This window comes from Camelus ferus, chromosome 7, assembly GCF_009834535.1.
Source record: "Camelus ferus isolate YT-003-E chromosome 7, BCGSAC_Cfer_1.0, whole genome shotgun sequence".
NCBI classification, from domain to species: Eukaryota; Metazoa; Chordata; class Mammalia; order Artiodactyla; family Camelidae; genus Camelus; species Camelus ferus.
The window spans coordinates 2616739-2636402 of record NC_045702.1 but is presented as its reverse complement, the minus strand read 5'-3'; the positions used below and the strand labels follow the sequence as shown (position 1 = coordinate 2636402).

The 19664-nt window shown below is 51.6% G+C and overlaps 1 protein-coding gene across 2 annotated transcripts; it reads left to right on the top strand.

Moving 5' to 3' along the window:
• Positions 1-4071: 4071 nt before the first annotated feature.
• On the top strand, positions 4072-15354 carry INSIG1 (insulin induced gene 1). 2 transcript variants are annotated; one of them, XM_032483038.1, is made up of 6 exons: positions 4072-4228; positions 4870-5281; positions 7952-8076; positions 9228-9394; positions 9718-9817; positions 13612-15354. In XM_032483038.1, the coding sequence occupies exons 2-6, from the start codon at positions 4894-4896 to the stop codon at positions 13612-13614; spliced, it is 783 nt and encodes a 260-aa protein (XP_032338929.1). In that variant the 5' UTR covers positions 4072-4228; positions 4870-4893; the 3' UTR covers positions 13615-15354. The 2 variants fall into 2 exon arrangements, with proteins under 2 accessions (XP_032338929.1, XP_032338928.1); XM_032483037.1 differs by having other exon boundaries at positions 13491-15354.
• The last annotated feature ends 4310 nt before the right edge of the window (positions 15355-19664 follow it).

The following is a 19664-nucleotide window of genomic DNA, read 5'->3' as shown; positions in this document are numbered from 1 at the left end:
ACTGCGCAGCCAGAAGGGGATCATGGTTGCCTAGGGCTGGGGAGTGGGGGCCGGGAGGGTGGACTGGGGGTGGGCAAGGAGGGTGACAGCTGAGGCACACAGTGTCTTTCTGGATCAATGAAAATGTTCTAAAACTGACTGTGGTGTTGGTTGCACAACTTTGTGGATATAATACTAAAGATTATTGAACTGTACACTTTAAATGAGTAAATTTCACGGCTTGTGAATTTTATCTCAATGAAGCTGTTAAAGTAGGATGATATGGAGGAGGGTGTAGCTCAGGGGTAGAGTGCGTGCTATATATAACGCCCAATGTCCTGGGTTCAATCCCCAGTACCTCCCTTAAAAATAAATAAATAAACCTAATTACCTCTCCCCTAAAAAAACAAACAAACAAAAAAGCAAAGAGAAAAAAAAAAAAAAGGATGGCACAGTCTTTGCTGATTGACTTTGAAAAACATTCCTGCTCTCCAAAGGACCAGCTCTACTACATGCCAAGTACACTCCTATTTGCATTTTTTAAAAACACGCATATACATGATATGGAAAGTATCTGGAAATACACACCCCAGAAAGTTACACTAAGTGTCCCTAGGTGGGGGGATGGGACCTTTTAAAATATATTTTTCCATATTTTCTGAATGTTTTACAAGGAGCATGTGATGTTTTTCTATTAACAAATAATATAACCATCTACCCTATTTTAAAAAATATTATAAAGTTATTAACGTTATAATAAAAAGGATAGTAGGAACACAGACTAAGGCAGTAGATTGCTCACATGACATCTCAAAAGTCCTTAGAACACGCACCACCCACACCACGGTCCCAGGATTCACCTGTGTCTAAAAGAGCTAGTGAGTACTGTTACGTCAGTGAGTGACTGGGGAGAAGTCACGGCACTGGGTTTAGTTGGTAAACAACAGTAAATACTCCTTGTGCAATAGCACATCCATAATGATTAATACAGAGCAGGACACTTAAGAACTAAATGGTACCCTCATGAGCACACTTCCCCAGACACTTAGCTCAGAGTGACCAACTGGGGCTGCAGAGCATAGATCTCGTTATATTCAACAGAGAGCCCACGTTGACTAGGGAAACTACATCAATAAAAGCCTCGCTGGAGATAATGGAATTTCAAACTCTCAAAACATTTGAACATGGTTTCAGTTACGGAAGCTGCGTTCTCCAAGAGAGCAAATTCAAATTCTTCCACGTCATTCCCCTGGACTGACTTCATTCATGGGACCAGACTCCAAAGGCACCTAGGCAAACCACACACACCTGGGGAGGCAGTGACAAACGCTACCTGAGACTGGGGCCACACTGACAGCCCTCGGCAGGGACCCAGCAGAACACAGCCCACAGGCAGCCCTCCCACAGGTCCACAGGGCCTCTGCGTGGCCCGGGAGGCCCCTGGTTCATAAAGTCTCAGCGTGGATACAAGAGGGATGGAGAGTCAGAGGCTGCCTGTACCAACATGGACTCAGGCAGAGGAAAAGGGTAATTGAGTGAGCAGACCTCAACACGCCAGTTAGCGAACGGACTGACAGCTCTCTTCCACATTGCAGACAGACAGCACAGGAGCCCACAAAGTCCTTTTATAAGGTATGCACTTGGACATAAGGGGTATTAGAACCGAAGGGTGCTGGGTCTGCATAGCTGGGCAGGATGGCAGGGGACAAAAATGAAGAAAACCACTTTAGATCCCAGGAGACAGATACACTGATTTCTGTGCTGTCAGGAATCCCTGTACATGGCAGCTCGGTACGAAAGCAAAGAGCTGTCACCCTGGCTTACGGGGCTCCATTTGTGTGGATAAACCAGGTTTTGAAAGCAGACGTGCTGAAGAGAAGCTTCCTGCATTTTCTGCTGTTTCCCAGTTGAATCCATGACATGCCTACACTTCAGGGTCAAGGCTGTGATGTACATGGATCTCTATGAGGTTAAGAGCTCAATCTGTAGCATACATAACAGGTTAAGACTGTCCGGGACTTAAGGCTGACGACGTGGTAGTGGAGACCCAGCACAGGCTTCTGGTGGCTGGACTGACTCTCAGCTACACAGTACCCATCCTGTTATCTACATGATCATACAGTGTGCCATCTCTTGTCTAGCCAGCGTCCTATCGGCTGATAGCTGGACAGCTTTTTATATTTTTGCTACCACAAAGTTCCAATGTTACTGTGATAGTATGTGTATACACACACACACATTTCTTCACGCACTCATGCAAGGTGGAGCGGAGATAACGGCCAAGACCCGGATTCCTTGAAGTCAAAACTGCTCTGAACTTTGGGGAACAAAGTACAGAGTAGAGAATGGGGCAGAGAGAGGAACGCCTGGTTCTGTCCACCTGCAGGCAGAGCTGAAGATGGAACCCCTCCTCTCCATCCACTCTTGCTTTGTCTGGGTCATGCTCAAGAAATGAAGACAAGGCACACAGCTAGCAAATGCTGTCTTGATTGAACATAACCGTTCCTGAGCAATTTTCTATTCTAATCCATAGTGACGACACTTTTAATTTATGCTTTCACAGATCAGATTAAGTTCGTGCCAGGTTGGCATCATGTACTGGGGGTGGGACATCCATACAACCAGGCTGTGTCTGGTCTGTAAGGTGGAGGTGACAGAAAAGAGAAACTGGTACTGATGGCGGGGGGAGGGGAACAGTAACAAACTAACAAGGCAAACATCTTTACATAGTGCTTTCCATGTTTCCTAATGAAACACCATTATGGTTCAGGAAAGGCGAACACATCCACTGCAAGCATTACTCTTCAGTGAAGACTCCTGGGTACCATTACAAATTCCTGTCAATCCTCCCCCTGCACCTCCCTCCAGAATGAAATACAGATACCTCAGGAAGATGTTTCAGGGTTTTTTTTTTTTAAACTTCTGGCATAAAGCGACAAACCCTAATGTTGAAAATGCCACACAACGTGGTATTTCAGGCTGCCTAAACCTGCGGGGTCTCTTGGCCATGAGGTTTGCTACTGAGAGCACAAACATCCCCCCAGTCTCTGCTCACCCACAAACACCACAAAAGACCAGACTTTCTCTATCGTCGTTCACACACATCTTAAATAACGTGCTCTTGGCTCAACAAGATGTGGGTTTTCAGTTGGCATGGGGCCTGCCCTCCTGTTTAGGTGGCGTGGCCCACATAGCAAACAGGATACACATATACCACATCAACAAGATAAAACTTAATTTTCCTGACTGGTTTCCATGGTTTGTTTTCCAATGGGAGGAAAGGCGATTAGAAACTAGAAGACATTACTTTATGAATGAAACTTTTATCATTTACATTTTCACAAAGGGTCTTATGTGAAAAAAAGGTTTCTGAACCACTCTGGTGTCTGGGAGACATGAAACATCCTTCGTGTTTGACATACATCCTTGCACACGTAATAAACAACTCCTGTCTCCGGGCCCTGACTACGAGCGAGCACCTTCTGGTCACTGCTTGCACGGACCTGCCTGAAATCAGCAGGCGTGGTGACCATCCGGAGGCTCGGGACGTGGAGGAGAGGTCGCAGCATCATCAGGAGACACGCAGGTGCAGAGTGACCAAGCGGACGGCCTTCCCCAAGGGGACGCTTACGAACGGGCCACGCCTGGGTGAGGATCTGGACCCAGGGTGTGCAGCCCGCGGACGCCAGGCCCGCGGCTGCCGAGGGCTGGAAATCGCCCTCCGCCGCCGTCCGGGCGGAACCTGCGCGGGGCGCTCTCTGCCGGCTCCGCTCTTCCCCTCCCGCCCCCGCCGTCCGGCAGTCCGGCCCCGCCAGCCACGGCCAGCCCCAGCCGTCCGTGCCTCCGTCCGGCCCCCGCCCACCCCGAGCCCCGGCAGTCCCGCCCGGCGCCGCCAGCCCGCCGTCCGTCCGCCCGTCCGCGCTCCCGAGCCAACGCGCCGGGCGCGGGGCGGCGGTGGCGTGTGATGACGTCATATGGGCCGCCCGCCCCCGATTGGCCGCGGAAGCCTCACCAGACCCCGAGCGGACGGGCGCGCGGGCGGGGCGGGGCCCGCGGAGGCCACGCCTCCAGGCGCGAGGGCGGGGCGGCGGGCCGGACCGGGGTCACGTGAGCCGGACCCCCGCCGCCTGCCTTATAAGCTGCGCCGCGCGCCGACCGCCGCGGGCCCAACTCCAGGCGGTCTGGGCCGCGACTACCCCTCTGCGGTCTCCTCCGTCGGCGAGCCCGCGGGCGGGCCCCCCTCGGCCAGGTACGCGGGGCTCGGCAAGGGGACCGGGCCGGGGGCGGTGGGGAGGTCCGGGGGCGGGTCGGGCGGGGATGTCGAGGTCCCGGCGCCTCCACTCCTAGCAGCCGCCCCTCCAGGCGGCCTTCCGTTGGGGCCCTCGGCACCAACCTTCGGGCCTGAACGCATGCCCAGATCCCAGCCCCAGCCTCGGAGATGGGGGCTGCACCCCCAAGCCCGTGTTGGCCCGGCTAGTGCTTCTCTCCGTCCAGGAGGGCCCCAGTAACTTGGGCTCTGCCTCCTGCAGACAGACGAGGTCTGGAAAACTTTTGTACTGGACGGGCCAGAACTTCAGAGCTTACGGAGAGGGGCATCGCCGCAGGACCTTAACACTCAGGTGTACCTAACACCTGGCTGCCGCTGAAAGCAGCCTGTGCACCCCCCAAGGTGGGGCGTGTGGGCAGTGTCCTTGCAGTCCCGTCCCCGTGGTCCCTGCCCGTGGGCTGCCCCCGAACCCGCTCTCTGAGGGACTTGAGGGCTTTCCTGGACGTGCCGGCAATGAACCTGGGCAGAGCCCTCCCTCTGACTGGGCCTCCCTGGACCTGGACCTGCTGTGTTTTGGAAGTGAACTTGATGGGGATTCCACCTCTCCACCCTTTTTCTTGCAGGAAAGCCCGTCAGACTGGTGGCTGATGCCTAGACTGGACGACCACCTCTGGAGCTGTCCCTGTGCTAAGGGTGTGAAGCACAGAAGCCACCTGAGGGCCGGTGCCGGAGGACTGGAGGCCAAAGTGGGAGAAATGACTACGTCCTCAGTGTCCGGCCCCTCTCTGCTGGTGGCCCACGGTGCCGGGGGCACTGACCCTGCCCCCGGGCCTCAGAGCTCTGGCTTGGGGGGCCACAGCTGGCACCACCACTTGCTGCAGAGGAGCCTGGTGCTGTTCTCAGTGGGGGTCGTCCTGGCCCTGGTGCTGAACCTGCTGCAGGTCCAGAGAAATGTCACCCTGTTCCCTGAGGAGGTCATCGCCACTATCTTCTCCTCTGCCTGGTGGGTTCCTCCCTGTTGTGGGACGGCAGCTGGTGAGTAGAAATGAAAAACGTATGTTGGGTTAAGAACGTTTTTCAGCCTCTGAGGACCATTTATTTGAAAATGGGACCATCCACAAAGGAAAAGTGTACATCTCCAGTGACCGTGTTTAGGGAAGGAAGGAAGGAGAGGACAGTGACCCTCCCAGCTAGTCTCTGGAGGCCAGAGGAAACCCGGGGATGGACACGAGGTGGGGCGAGAACTGTCTGTGCCAGGCTGGCCGAGGTCCTTCCCTCCTACTGACCTGGCCCTGAGGACAGCGTTGGGGGAGCCCCGCAGCTGTCATCCTAAGCACGCCGCCCGGATTGGCCGCGGGCGGAACTGGTGAGCGGCGGGACTGAAGTGCGATTGGCTGCCCCCACCAACACGCTACACTTCTGGGTGACTGAAAACAAACCGTCACGTGGGCTGGGTGGGCAGAGCTGCTGGCCTCCCTCACTTCCTTTTTCGGGATGGCCCAGTGAACGTGGCCAAAGCCAGGCTTTCCTCCCAAAACTGCTGGGCCCTGTAGATGACGTTGGTAGGGAAAAGGAACCCCTGTTCAGAGTTTAGATCTTAGTACACTCAACCAGCCACAAAACACAACCCAGGATCAACAGTCTATAAACTGTGAACAGGTGGATTTTTTTTTTTTTTTGAGTAGAATTTCTTGGTTATTTGGCCGGTTTTATAAAAATGCCAAAATGATCTCGGCCCAGAAGAGCACTCAGAACTTGTCTGGACGCACAGCATTCATTGATTTGTCTGGTGCTTGCTGTTTCAAGTACCGAGTGAGCAGACCAGCCCCTGTGGGGCATCCCGTGGTCGGCAGGCAGGACAGGTGCGGACCTAAGTGACTGCAGTACTGCAGGAGGGGCGCCCTCCTGTGTGCTCTGTGACTGATGGTCATGGACAGGCTTACCTTGTGTTTTATGTGCTCTGCATTAGTCCTTACAGCAGTCCTCTGCTATAGCTCCATTTTACAGACGTAGAAACTGAATTACAGACAGGTTAAGCAACCATGGCCAAGGGGACACAGCAGAGTGGCCCGCTGTTCATAACTACCTGCCTCCCCCATGGAGTCTGGGTGTGTCCCCTGCACTGTAGAAATACGCTGCCTTCTGGGCAGACTCACACCAAACAGCAGGGAAGCCCCAGGCTTGGAGCTGGAGAACTGTGTTCCAGCCAGGACACATCAGAGGAGGGGTGCTGTGCTTACCAGGCAGTGGGTAGAAATGTTTTCACCTTTGTTCTCAGAAAGACAGCATCCTGCTTTGTTTTTCTAAATTCTAAGTATAAGGTTATACTATTAAGAATAGTTTTTGAGAAGCAGATCTAAGTGCAGAATTTTATTTTTCATCCCATTTGGCACAGTAGTTTCTTTCTCTGAATCAAAAACTTGATCTTAAAACCACTGAGCCATTTTAGTTTAGGCTATCTTTGTAATTGAAGCTTCAAGGAATTCCAGGGATATCTGAAACACAATTGCTCATACCCTACTTCCTTTTTTTAACCATCAGTTAAGAGTATAAGGGAAAAATTCCTTAGTACATTTCCACCTATTTAGCTTTCAACCTTAAGGGCAAGAATAAGTTATAGTAACTAAAGTTACAGAATTGTTTGATTCCATTTTCCGAAACGCCAAAATTAGAACTTGATAAAATGTAATATGAAATTGAGACAGAATCTTTCATCAAATGTTTGGCTAAAACTGTGTTTCTTTCTCTGTTCAGGAACCTAAAATGGTTCCCTCTTTCGTGGACACCAGGTGTAGCTCCTGCCTGGCTCAAACCGCAGTACCTGGGCGACTTTATGTAGTGAGCTTGTGTCCACAATTGGGCCCCCGGTCTGCACCCCACCAGTCACCACGCGCCCTCTTCTCTCTTGCTTTTATTTTTCCATTTTCTCTCATGGAATGCCAGTGTCTGCCCTGACTGAATTCTCTGTGAATCCTGTTTCCGGGAAAATTTGCTCACTATTCCAGACCACGGCAAGCTCTTCCTCCTCTGTCTTCTAGTTACATAATCCTCATCACTTTACACATGAGGCAACAAACACGAAGAGCCAGGTTCCACCAGGTGAACTGGGAGCGAGGCCTTGTTCCTGTGCCTGGGCTCAGGGACCGCCGAGCGTGGTTGTCCAGTGCCCCACGGGTGATGCCCAGGGCATGCTCAGGGGCTCCTGCAGAAAATGCTGTAACCCATTAACCGTCAAGTGCAGGGCCACCCTCTGGGAATGTGGCTTTTGTGACCCAGAGGGCAAAGTCAGAGCAACACAAAGGTGCCCAGAATCGGTGCGAGTCTGAGGGATGTCAGCTTATGCTGTGGCCTCACGGCACTGGTGGACGCTCACCTCTGCACTGTAAAATGGAACGACACTGACACAAACACAAGGCCAGCTGCGCAGGTGTTTGAGTGTTTTGTAAGTGAGTAATGAACCCCCTGCTCTGTCCCTTCCATGGTTCAAACCAAAGAACTGCGGTTTTATTTTAAATGTTTCAAAACAGTGTGATTTTTTTGTTGTTAGTACTCAAGGAGAACAAAAATGTAAAATCTGTTTAAATTTGAGTATTATACCGTAGCTGGTAAATCTTCTAGGAAAAGGAGTGGTTTAGTAGCTGCCTGCGTGGAAACCACGTCACTTTAAGCTGGCAGCGCTGACGCCACCTCTTCCTTCCCGCACAGCTGTGGTCGGCCTCCTCTACCCCTGCATCGACAGTCGCCTCGGAGAGCCACACAAGTTCAAGAGGGAGTGGGCCAGCGTCATGCGCTGCGTGGCGGTCTTTGTCGGCATCAACCACGCCAGTGCCGTATCCTTCCATGGCTGTGCCCCCCGGGGCAGTGTCTTACCTTACACATCGGGTGTTCTGTTACTTTTAGTAAATGTCTGTTACCCTCCTGGTGACTTGGACAGTCTTCTTCCGAGTGCAACTTCAGAGTGTGTTGCCCAGTTTGCTCTAAGCAGAATTTTCAGAGTGGTTTTTGGAGTCTTTTCAGTTCATTTCAGGGAACAGTTCAGTAACACCAGGACCAGAGCGGACGCCCCGTCTCTCCTCCCTTTTTTGGTTTGGAGTTTGTTCCGTAAATTCTACCTTAAACATACTTCCATTGTGAAGACCTGGCTCCTTGGCCCAGTAAGGAGCTGTGTCTTCCAGAAGGTTGAGGAGAAGCCTGGCTGTGAGCACGGAGGTCCCAGGGCCAGTCAACAGCGGCGCCCTCTCGAATAGGGTTCTTAGTGGACGCAAACTCCAGGGTGCAGCTGGGCACGCCTAGGTGGACAGCATTACACAAATGTACATAGTGCAGCTTTCAGAAAATGGGCCATAGGTTACTAGGTCTCAAAAGATTTACGGTTTCCTTTAGTACAGCTAGATTATATTTTTAAATCTTGGAGAAAGGCATTTTTAGAGTTACTGCTTCTTAAATCTGCTCCACTCCAATTTTAATGATGAGAATGTCAAAAAGGAGTATTAGAAGATATCTTGGCTCTGACAGATTTGTTTTGTCAGAGTTGATAAGTGTGTCGTGATCAAGCCAGCTGCGTGTCCACCAGCTGAGTTGTGGTGAAGGCCACTGTGATGAGGTGTCTGCTTCTTGCAGACGTGGGGCGAAGACTGTGCTTGCTCAGTTCAAATTACTAATAAAAAAAGAAGTAAAAGTGGGGCTATAGAAGACTTGCTAGTAAAATACGTTGATTTGTGGCTGAAATCCCTGTAGAATTTTCTGTGTGGCTTTCGGAAAGTTTACTTGTAAAGTCGAGTTTGACCCAGTGATGCCGGAGGCGTTCCATGTCATCTTGATCATGGCAAGGCAGTCTTGTGTCCAGCAAGGCCTTCCTGCGGCTCACTGGGCAGCTTCTGTGGATGGAGAGCTGTGTGGTGCAGACGCGTCGGCCCTGGGGGTTGTTTGGTTTTGGTTGTATTAAAAAGTATTAAACTTTTCCTTAACTCTGTGTCACCAGAAATTGGATTTTGCCAATAACGTTCAGCTCTCCTTGACGCTAGCGGCCCTGTCTTTGGGCCTTTGGTGGACATTCGACCGTTCAAGAAGTGGCCTCGGCCTTGGGATCACCATCGCTTTCCTCGCCACTCTGATCACCCAGCTGCTGGTGTACAACGGTGTCTACCAGTAAGCACGTGCCCTCAAACATCACCGCCAGCTAGAAGCTGTTACCTGACTTATTAGGACTGCCCACTAGGCTGGGGTTATTATCTGTGTCTAGTGACATAACTTTAGGCATGAAACTCTCAGAAACACTGCTTGTCATTGATCCACGTGTTAAACATGCACTGTCTGTAAAGGTTGTAAGCATAAAGGAAACCTGTGTGGATGTAACACACCTGATGTGGAGGAAAACCAGGCAGTCACGGTGGACACAGTGTTGAGGCGTTGTTGGCGGAGCGGGCACCGGGGAGCCGGCTGCGCGGGCTCACGTCTCCCTCTCCCTCCAGGTACACGTCCCCAGACTTCCTCTACATCCGCTCCTGGCTGCCCTGCATCTTCTTCTCGGGAGGCGTGACAGTGGGAAACATCGGGCGGCAACTGGCCATGGTATGTGAGGTTGTCGCCTTCGCGCTGACGCTGGTTTTCAGCCTGAGACGCTTGCTTTACATAGCACATTAGAATTGGTGTTGGTGCCTAGCTGAGACTCAGTAGCAACAATTATTCAGAAAAGAGTGTATTTTTTTTTTTTTTAAATAGGGACAATGCCCAGGAACTTCTTTGCTAAGTTATACAGACTCCGGGATTCAGGGATCTGTCAACTCAGGGAGGGCTGGATGGGAACTAGGGTCCTGGCGCCGCCCTCACGGCACAGACACGTTCAGCAGCTCTTCTGAGCTGCCGCTCCCGGGGTAACTATCGGGAAAAGGCGACTGAAATGGCTGAATGAACCATTTATAATGAGTTCCCTCCCTGCCTTCACGCGGGGCAGACGATACCAGGGAAGGGCGTAGGACCTGGGGGGGGGGGCCTGGCTCACTAAGGGGGAACCCACAGGCACCGAGCCGTTTCGCGGAGCCAGGAAGCCGGACAGAGTCAGAGATCACTTAGTCATTCTTTTCTGGAGTTGAAGGTCAGCACGTGAGCACTTTTGTAAAAGAGAAGGAAATGTGGATGTTTATTTAACGGTTATCTCAAGTAGACTTTGACTCAGAGGCTTAAATAAAATGAACCGAAAAAGAAGCTGTAGTCTTACAAGAAAAAGGAACTGAGCGTTTGCCTCTGAGAGGAATGGTTTCTCGATTGGGCTTCTTCAGAAACTTGTCTTGGTCCCTCCTCCGTGCCGGCTGATGCTCGTGAGAGCTGAATCTGAGGCTCCTTGGCCGTTCACAGAAACAGAAACTGTTCAGAGGGCGGAATTCATAGTGTGTTGCCTGGGCTCGTGGGTGTGGATTGTCCTTCCCTTCCTCCCTCTGTAGTCCTTGACGATCTGCCGCCAAAACAAGACTCCACTGAGAAAGCTTGTTTCTCGCGTCCCCTGATGAGTCAGAGGACTTGGCCCTTTTTCCGCAAACACTGTGGTCACGCGGCCTCGGGGCATGTGAGCGGCCCCTCCAGGCGCCGGCTCCTCTCCCGGCGCCCACCGCGCTGGTTCAGGGTAGGACGAGCCAGCGCAGGGACCGTGTTGGTCTGAGGTTTGTGTTTCAGTGCTGCTCAGTGGAAGGCTTCTAGTCAGGCTTAAGGGGTGAACTGTCTCCAAGCACGTGACTCTTCACAGACTTAAAACAGACGACATTCAGCCAGTTGATTGTTAGACCTTTGGGAGGACGGCTGGGCTGCACCGTTAGACGTTTACGATGCAGGGCTCTGAGCCAGCTTCAGTAAACGCACATCTTTTTGATAGAGGTGGAAGCTTCATGTCGTGCACAAGCTCCCCACACCTGGAGGGGGAAGGAGACTCAGGAGAGCGGTGTGGTCACCCCTTTCACGGTGACACTGCGGGGAGGGAGTTTCGTCAGCCATCCTTCCATCCCTTGCAGACATTTTTGTTTTTTGAAAAGATGGTTGAAAGTTTTAAATATCACTTCAAACAGATAGTTGGTATAGCTGTAATTCTCCTTAAGCTTTTTCATCGTTTTTATTTAAAATTGGGGAAAAGCTCCCTCTGTCCAGCCTGATGTCTGCCTTTTTGTTTCTTCTTCCATCCCTCAAAGTGTCTGTGATCGAGTCTCTCCTGAAAGCACTGGGGAGAATCTAGCAAATCGTGGAGGGTGCCCTGCACGCTTTTGTATTTGTGACCCGGAACTTTTAGCCTTAGAAATGCTCATCCTCTTACCGCGGTTTTGTGGAGTCTTGAAAGTTTGGGCTATGACAAAGCATCTTTCTTGTCCGAGAAAGTCTTTAAAAAGAGCAAGTTAAACATTCTCTTTTTAAAGGAGTTGGGGTGCTTCTTTCAAAGAAATGAAAAAAATTAACAGCTTACTTATAAAGTGAGCTCTACTCTTTGTTCGGAATTTTAAAATTATTTCCGCCCTAAAAACCCAGGCAGTGGCTCGGTGTCCTCGGGCTGTGCCCACGCAGGCCTTTGCTCCCAGTGCAGCCCTCCCTGTGGCCCTCACACGGAAAGTGCAACTGGCCTGGTGCATTAGGGGCAGCGTTTAAGAATGAATTCTTGGTTTAAAACTGGCATCTTCACCAAGTAGGGCTTCTGTGATGGGAGGTGACAGAGCAGAGGAGATGAAGGTCTGAAGGTGAGGAGACCGGGGTGGGCGCTGGTCAACACTGACCAAAGCTGGCTGAGCCCAGTGGGATGTGAGGCTCCTGGTCTACCTGGTGACGCCCCGCCCCTCGCCACATGCTGCTGCGTCAGGCTCCCTCATGCTCCTCTGGTCACGTGACCATGGTTCCTGCCCTCAAAGGGAAATGTAATTACTTCAAGGTAGCCAGGCCCCAAACCTACAAGTTGGCCTTAGGTGGTTTGAGCAGCTTTTCCTGTGCGGTATTTGCTGTCAGTCTGAGTCTTAACATCATTTTACAGAATCTGTATTCATTGCACTTTGTAGCTTCAAGCCTTTTGTCAGAAAAAGTAAGGCTTCCAGCTGCCCCAGCGAGGAGTGTGGCCCTGCTTCCTGGAGCCCAGGCCCCGGGGGACGCCGGGTTACAGCCCTGCTTCCCGGGCAGGTGGAGCTGAATTTGCTGTTTCTGTGTGAGATTCAGCAGCTAAAGGTAGTTAGTAACATTATCGGTTTTGAGGGCTGCACTGGCTACACCTGAGGTGTTGTGCTAAACATTTCATTGCCAGCTGATTTCATCCTGTAACAGCAGTTTGGAGGTGGGGAAATGGCAGGTCAGGGAGGCCGCCCCGCCCACCTGCATGGTTGCAGAGCGGGACTGGAACCTCGGGTCTTGGGACCACGTAGCCTCCTCTGCCCTCCGTCCTAGAAGCAGATGCTGTGTGGGTGCTGCTCTCGGGCAGCTCTCCTGGAGTCAGCTTGTCAGTTCCTCAGAGTCCGAGCACCCCAGGGCAGGAACCAGCCCCCAGCTCGCAGCATGGCTGGTCTGTAGACTGGGGCTCCTCCACCTCCTCGGGAAGCAAGAGGAAAGACTGCGTCAGGGGAGAAGGTTCCCCCTGAGGTGCATCTGCCCTCCGCTGCTCTGTGGCCTCAGGAGAGCCATCTGATCTTGGGCCTGCCCCTCCATCAGTGAACCGCTGTCCTCTGGGGATAGACTGGGCAGGGCCTGGAGGGCAGTAACAGGTGCAGGTCAGGTGAGAAGCGAGTGTGGACCCGGATTCTGAGCTGTGAAGCTCTGTCGGTGAAAGCATTCCGGAGCGAGATCTGCTTCAGATGTCTGTCTCACAAGACTGCTGGTAGGGTGAGTTATGGCGGAGAAACCAGGTGTTCATTTGGTCTGTGGCAAACACCTTCCTTTCCCCAGACAGACAAACTGACTTACAGAAGAGACAGTGCTCCTTTGGCTGCAGAGTGAGCAGATGGGCGACCCTGTGCTCTCAGTAGCCCCAGGCTGCCACTCGGCTTGGGGGCTGCGCCCCGCCCGCCTCACTGCTCTCAGTGGACAGGTGGCTCCTGGCCTGGGCCAAGGAGGACATCCCATTGGGGTTGTCGGAGCGTGTTTGCTGTTCTGCATTTCTTATCTCCATCATCTTATCCCAGTCAAGGGAATTTTTCATCGTTCACTTTTTCGGGTCCACTTCCTTGCTAGTTAGAATATGTGTACAGTTAGTGCTAATTTTCTCTTGCTGTTTTTCTCTTTTCGCACGTAGGGTGTTCCTGAAAAGCCACACAGTGATTGAGTCTTCAAAGCCACTGATCCTGAAGAATCACAAGATTTGGGAAGAAAATCTGTGAGACTGGATTGTGACAAAGGTTCCCTTTTTTCCTCAGTGATGTATGTGGACTGGGCTGACTGCAGGCGACCCTGGAGAAGGTGCCATCTCTTCTGGAACAGCAGGGCGGGAGGAGGGACCGCTCGCAGTGAGGCGCTGCCATGCCGGCGGCCCCGGAGGTGCCAGAGCTGGGCCGCCGGCCGCAGGGTCCCCAGGATTCGGTTTCATTCATTATTAAAACAAGTTGCCATACTTCAGGGCCTCGAACTGAAGCCTAACTACCAGCTCTGGTTTCGTACCGGTGCCCGGGGGGGTAGCTCGATGGTGCTTACAGAGACGAAGAGTGGTACTATAGGAATATTACTGATCCAAAAGATTTTTAAAAATAGGGTTGTGTGAAAAAAGAGGTGGCAGAGGGGCAGCGTAGGGAGGCCAGGCTCCCGTGGCCGCGCGCGTCACAGTGCAGGACGGGCCTCCCGGTCCCCCCAGGGTTTCGTGCAGACAATCTGACTGCGGCTGGGCCGTGAGGGGTCCTCGTCCTGCACTGTGACGTCCTGGACTTTCCACCTCCGTTTGCGGTCCACCCAGAAGCCCCAGTCGTCCAGGAGGAAACCACTGTCTGCCGTGTGTCTCAGTCTTAGGAGCCAGGACTGTCTGTTGTTCCTTTGATGCTTTGGGACAGAGGTGACAGTTTTTTCTCCACAGCCCTATAGGATTTGCAATCTGTGATTGCCTTGTAGAAAGAAGAGTGCATATGTCACTGCATTAAACATTTGGTGTTTCTAAATACGCAAAGACGTGTGAGCACAATGTATTCATTTAATGGCATAGACCATGTTAGACCCAGCTTGCAAGTACTGGGTCTTCAACTTGAAGTGCAATGTATATGAAAACCAATCTGAGCCTTGTATTCTCTTAAATATTTATTTTTTTTTAACGTATAAGATGGTAAGGAGGGTTCTCCATTTCAGTGCTGCATGGAGGCAAATCCAGCAATAATTTCTCTCGGCCGCGAAGTTACTTTGTTGTTTGCCCTCCACTCAGCTCTGGTCCTTTGAAATACTCCAGTTCTGTGGGTTTAGTAAAAGCGTCATTTTTACTTACGAATTTACCTTTTTGTATTTTGCAATTCAAATGTTTTTGGTTGTTTCAAATTCTGCGAAAGTGGTGTGATGAAAGACTCCTTTACAGCAGCAGTGGGCAGTCAGCGGGCCGGGTGCCATGGCTGTGAGAGGCGGCCGCGGCTCCACTCACATGATGGTCCTGGTTGCGGTTTGGTTTTTGTTTGGAGGAAAATATCCTGGAGTAAACTTTAGGTTGCTGTAGCTAATTTGTCCTAGAGGAATTTTGTTTAAAAGAAAGTGGGATCATTCCAAACTTTGCAATGATCCCTTATACATTTTCTGAAAACCAAAATGAATGATCAGCTATGCGAAAAGATTTTTCAATGAACATGTCAGCATTTTATGAACAACCAGAAGTTATTAGATAAAAGCAGTAATTGAATCAAATATACTTGATCGTGCACGGACGAGTATTTTTTTTCTCTTAAACTGGAAACAAATTTATATCTGTTGGAAACAATGTAGCCAAAAGATACGGATCTGAAGAAACTTTGTTGCCGATACTTCATAGCAAGTATATGAGCCAAAGTGATTTGAGTTTGTAAAATGTAAAATAGTACAAAAAATTTGCACTATACCAGATTTGAACATCTAGTGAAATTCACATTCATACTAAGTTTTCAGCATTGTGTTCTTTTGCATTCATTTTTTTACTTTTATTAAAGTTTCAAAACCAACCATTGTATTTAAAGGCTTTTCTTTAAAAGGGTTGAGGATTCTCTGTGTAGGATGTTTGAAATTGGAATGGAAGAATATTTTATAGCTCTTCAAAATTTACTAAGTTTCAATACAACCATTTCTTGGGGAAAATATTTTTTTCTTACAGTTTAAAGTGACAGGTAGAAGCCCTGTGTAACCTCCTTCAGTCCCCTCAGGGCCTGGCTCTGCCCTCTCCCAGGAGTGCTCTCCTCGGTCTTAGAGTGAAAGGGCCCCTTCTCTCTGTTCTGGGGCGGGTGTGTGTGTGTGTGTGTGTGTGTGTACATCAGAGGGCAGGACCCTCCAGCCTCCCAGCAAACAGCCCAGGAAGAAGGTGGAGCATCCTGACCAAGTAACAGCTGGCATCACCAGAAACCCTGGTAACAAGCGGCACATCCAGGGACCCCGAGTAACAGCCAGCACGTCAGAGGGGCAGCATCTTGGCTGAGGCGCGCGTCCCTGGGTGCCTGCTGGGTGGAGAGCCGTCCCAGCTGACTCTGGAAGGTGTTGTGCCCCCCACCCCGCACGGTGCCCTCCCTGCACGGTCTCTGCACAGCTCTGCAGGATGCGCTCCACCGGGGCAGGGCGCTTGGCGGGGCTTTCATCACGGCTCAGGCAAAAACAGGCCCGCAGGGCCAAGCCGGGGAGTAGGCTGAAGGCACCGCCCAGAAAGGGCAGGGTGCGTGCTGTTTCATTCTCTCTAGAGAAGAAGGGACCACACAGGGTGGCACCTGGAGCGGCCTGGGGAGGCTTCCCAAGAGGCTGGGCACCTGGGAAGGTGAAGGGTTCCCGGGAAGAGGTACTCAGGAGCTGCCCTCCTGCAGGTGCTCGGCAGGGAAGCCTAAGAGAAACCCCTCTGGGGAGGAGGCAGGGCTGGGCCTGAGCTGCGGCCCCTGCTCTGCTGACTTGCTGGGCCTGGCACAGACTTCCCAGAAGGCAGCCCTGCGCCCGCGGAAAGGGAGGACGCCCAGGGCCCATGGCACTGATCGTGGAGAAATCTGCCTGATGATACTCAGCCTAGTACATTTTATAATACAGTCCAAGCCCACACGCTTCTCCTACATGGGACGCAAACCTGCTTATGTACGGAAGATGCAGGGCTGGTACCCTGCCCTCACCACACAGACTTGATTTTGCCTGAGATTAATCCAATTTACGTGGCTCCAACACGTGGAATGCCCACGCCCAACTAGTCCAAGCCTGTGTTTCAGAGTAAGTTTGGAGAGTGAAACAGCTCCCTGGACTTTTTCTGGTCTGGATTACCCCACTTCACTAAAGGGAAGGCATGTAATTCACAGTGGGCCTCCCTGTCCAGCCTCATCAGCGGCGTGAGCAAGGCTGAGGGAACAGGGACTTGGGATGGACCAGGGCGCTGTGCTTAGCCGGTTCTCAGAGGCTCCTGAGATCTCATCTGAGGAGTGTCTCTGGCAGTTAGTCTGAAGACTTAAATTAGACATAACTGAGTCATCTGGTGCCCAGGGGCCACCACCCTCGAATTACAGATACTCGTTTTACCTTGGTGTAAAAAGAGGGGAGGGGAGCAGGAACAAATCTGAATTCGCCTCTGCTACTTCATGTTCTAAAAGAGAACTTCTGCCAACAGTGTTCATTTTCTGATGATCTCTTTGTAACAAGGTAACCGGCAGATACAGTCTTAGAGTAGGAATATACTTTTGGAAAGCATTAATGTAAAATATTAATAAAGATATTAGAATTCAGCTCCAACACATTATCTTATGCAGTAAGCAGCTGGCCCACCACCCACTGCTCTACCTTCAGGCCCGCCCTGAGAGAGGAGGCAGGCTGATAAGCAATAAATTAGCCTTGGGGGGGACCTCATATTGATCCCTAAAGCAGCCAAAATATTCAAAGAAAGATGTATTAACCCTGCATCCAAGTCCTAGGTCCCAAATCTAGTGCTCTGTGGATTTTCTCCCTAAGAGTCACCCCTGAAGAGTGCCTTACCTGAATGTAAGTGCTGGCATAAGCCACTGGCTCTGGAAGGAGTGGAAGGGCTAGATGGTGCCCTCGGGGTGGGAGTTCCAGTCCCAGTTTGTGACTGCAGACAGAGCTGTGGGTGGCGAGCAGCTCTGCACTGCACTTTTCATGCACAGAGTATTCCTAGGGCGCTGGCACTGTCTCACAAGTCCTCCACGGTTTTGGCTGTTCCAGTGACGCACACTCTCCAGTTCAGGAACATGAGACGGTCGAGAAAGATGAAGTTAAACATCCACTAAAGTAATGTCTTCACGAGAACCAAGCTCTTCATGTTTTTCCTTTGTCTTCTCTCAGGTAGGTTTTCCATGTAAAATTATAGAGTTTTTTCTCATTCATCCTTCAGACCTCAGCCCAGAGTCTCCAAGGCCCATCTGGCTGTTCCAGCCATGCTGTGCTCTGGTCCGCCCTCAGCTGTGAGTCCCCGAGGGGAGGACTGGCTGTCTTCGTCCTGCTCTTCCCTCAGCCTCAGGGTCCAGCTCCTCGTCCACAAACGCCTGAGGAAGAATGTGGGATAAATCACTCACTCATCCATCCATCAGTCATTCAACAAACGTTCTCAAGCACCTGTTGCCTGATAGGCAGCAGGCACTCTGGCTGCCCACTGTCGTATTTGCTGCCTCTCCCAATGTGTGATCGCCAACCTGCTGTGAAACTAAGGTTGTTAAGGTCACTCATAAAATGAGAGCTCTGAGTATAGCCGGGAGGAGGGTCCTCCAAGTAAAGTTTGATGATTTTTTTTTGTTGTTTGTTTTCTAATTGGAGGTTCTGAGGATCGAGCCCAGGACCTCCTGCATCCTAGACTGTGCTCTACCAGTGAGCTATAGCCTCCCCGCCACCCACTTTTTTCTTTTTGGTGCTGAAATCCAGGAGTGAATCACAGTAAAGTTTTAGTGCGGGCGCAGTTTCCAACAACAACATCGCTTTACTTTCCTCACCAGCCCCCAGATGAGGGTCTTACTGCCCTTGGGTTATTGTGTCACAGATGTGAGGCCCTGTCCCCGGGGAGGCGAACTGCTTTCCCCGACACGGGGTTAGAGTTGTTCACGCCCTCGACCTCCCTGCCCTGGTACCAGCATCTGCCAGCCATCCCCACCCAGGGCGACCCGAGGGCCTGGGGTGGCCCCCGGCTTGCTCGGCCTTCTCAGTGTGCATTTACATCCCTACACTTGTCTCTTCCAGGCAGGACTGCTCCGACATGTGAGAGGGAGCTGCATCTGCTATCGGACTGCCTTCAGACCCTGCTACTCCCCCTTCACACCCGGGGGCCCGGCACCCAGACCCCTGCTACTCCCACTTCGCGCCAGGGGGCCCGGCACCCAGGCCCCTGCTACTCCCCCTTTGCGCCCGGGAGCCCGGCACCCAAGCCAACAGAACAGTGGGCCTCGATCTTTCCCCGATTTTGCATCACTCACGTTAGCTGCCAAGATGCAAGGAGAGCAGGGGGCGCGTGGACAGATAAGCCCTGAGAAACATTCCAAGGTGAGGAGGGCAGAGTGGGCTTGACAGAACCCTTCGAATCACATCTGCACGGCTCCTAATGTGTTGCTTCCCAGCTCCCAGTTCTTGTGGCCCCAGAGGTGTGCGAGCCTGGCCGGCGGCATCTGAGAGCCCCCCATGTGACCGACCAGTCGGCCAGTCCTGAGGCTCTGTCACCTGGCCTTGGAAGCTGGCCTCCAGAAAAAAGTCAACATGCCAACTGGTCACTTGAAAGGTCACCTCAGAGTTTCCCGTGTCCGAGGAGGGAGCATCCGCACATTACACCTCAAAGAACTAGAAACAGACTTCAAGTCCTCTTAGAAGTCTGCGCGCACGGGAAAGCTCTGCCCAAGGGCTTCTCATAAGGAACCTGTGTTTCCTCAGATCCGGACACAGGTGCCTGCATTTGCTCGGTTGGTTGTTGAAAACCATAGCCCTGATGTCAGAGTCCACCTGCTCCTCAAGGAGATCTAGTGTTTGCTTCTGGGGACACAAAGTTCTCTGGGGACACTGTTTCTGTTTCATCCTAGTAACCCCAATCCTTCGTGATAGGGATTCTAAAGGATTTTCGGATGGAGAAGGATGGGTGGGTAGGGAGGGTGTCAAATACTCAGGTGCCAGGCACTCTGAACCCAATTCTCAGCTTAGCCTAGATTTTTAAATCCAGCACCTGAACTTGGTCTTTGGTTGTCATGTGAAGGAAAAGCCCAGCTGGGCTAACGAGCTAAGTCACAAATCTAAGTGCGATAAGTGTCGGTTTACTGATCTAAGTTCTGCTGGGCTAACTCATAAATCTGAAGTTTAGTGTCAGTTTACT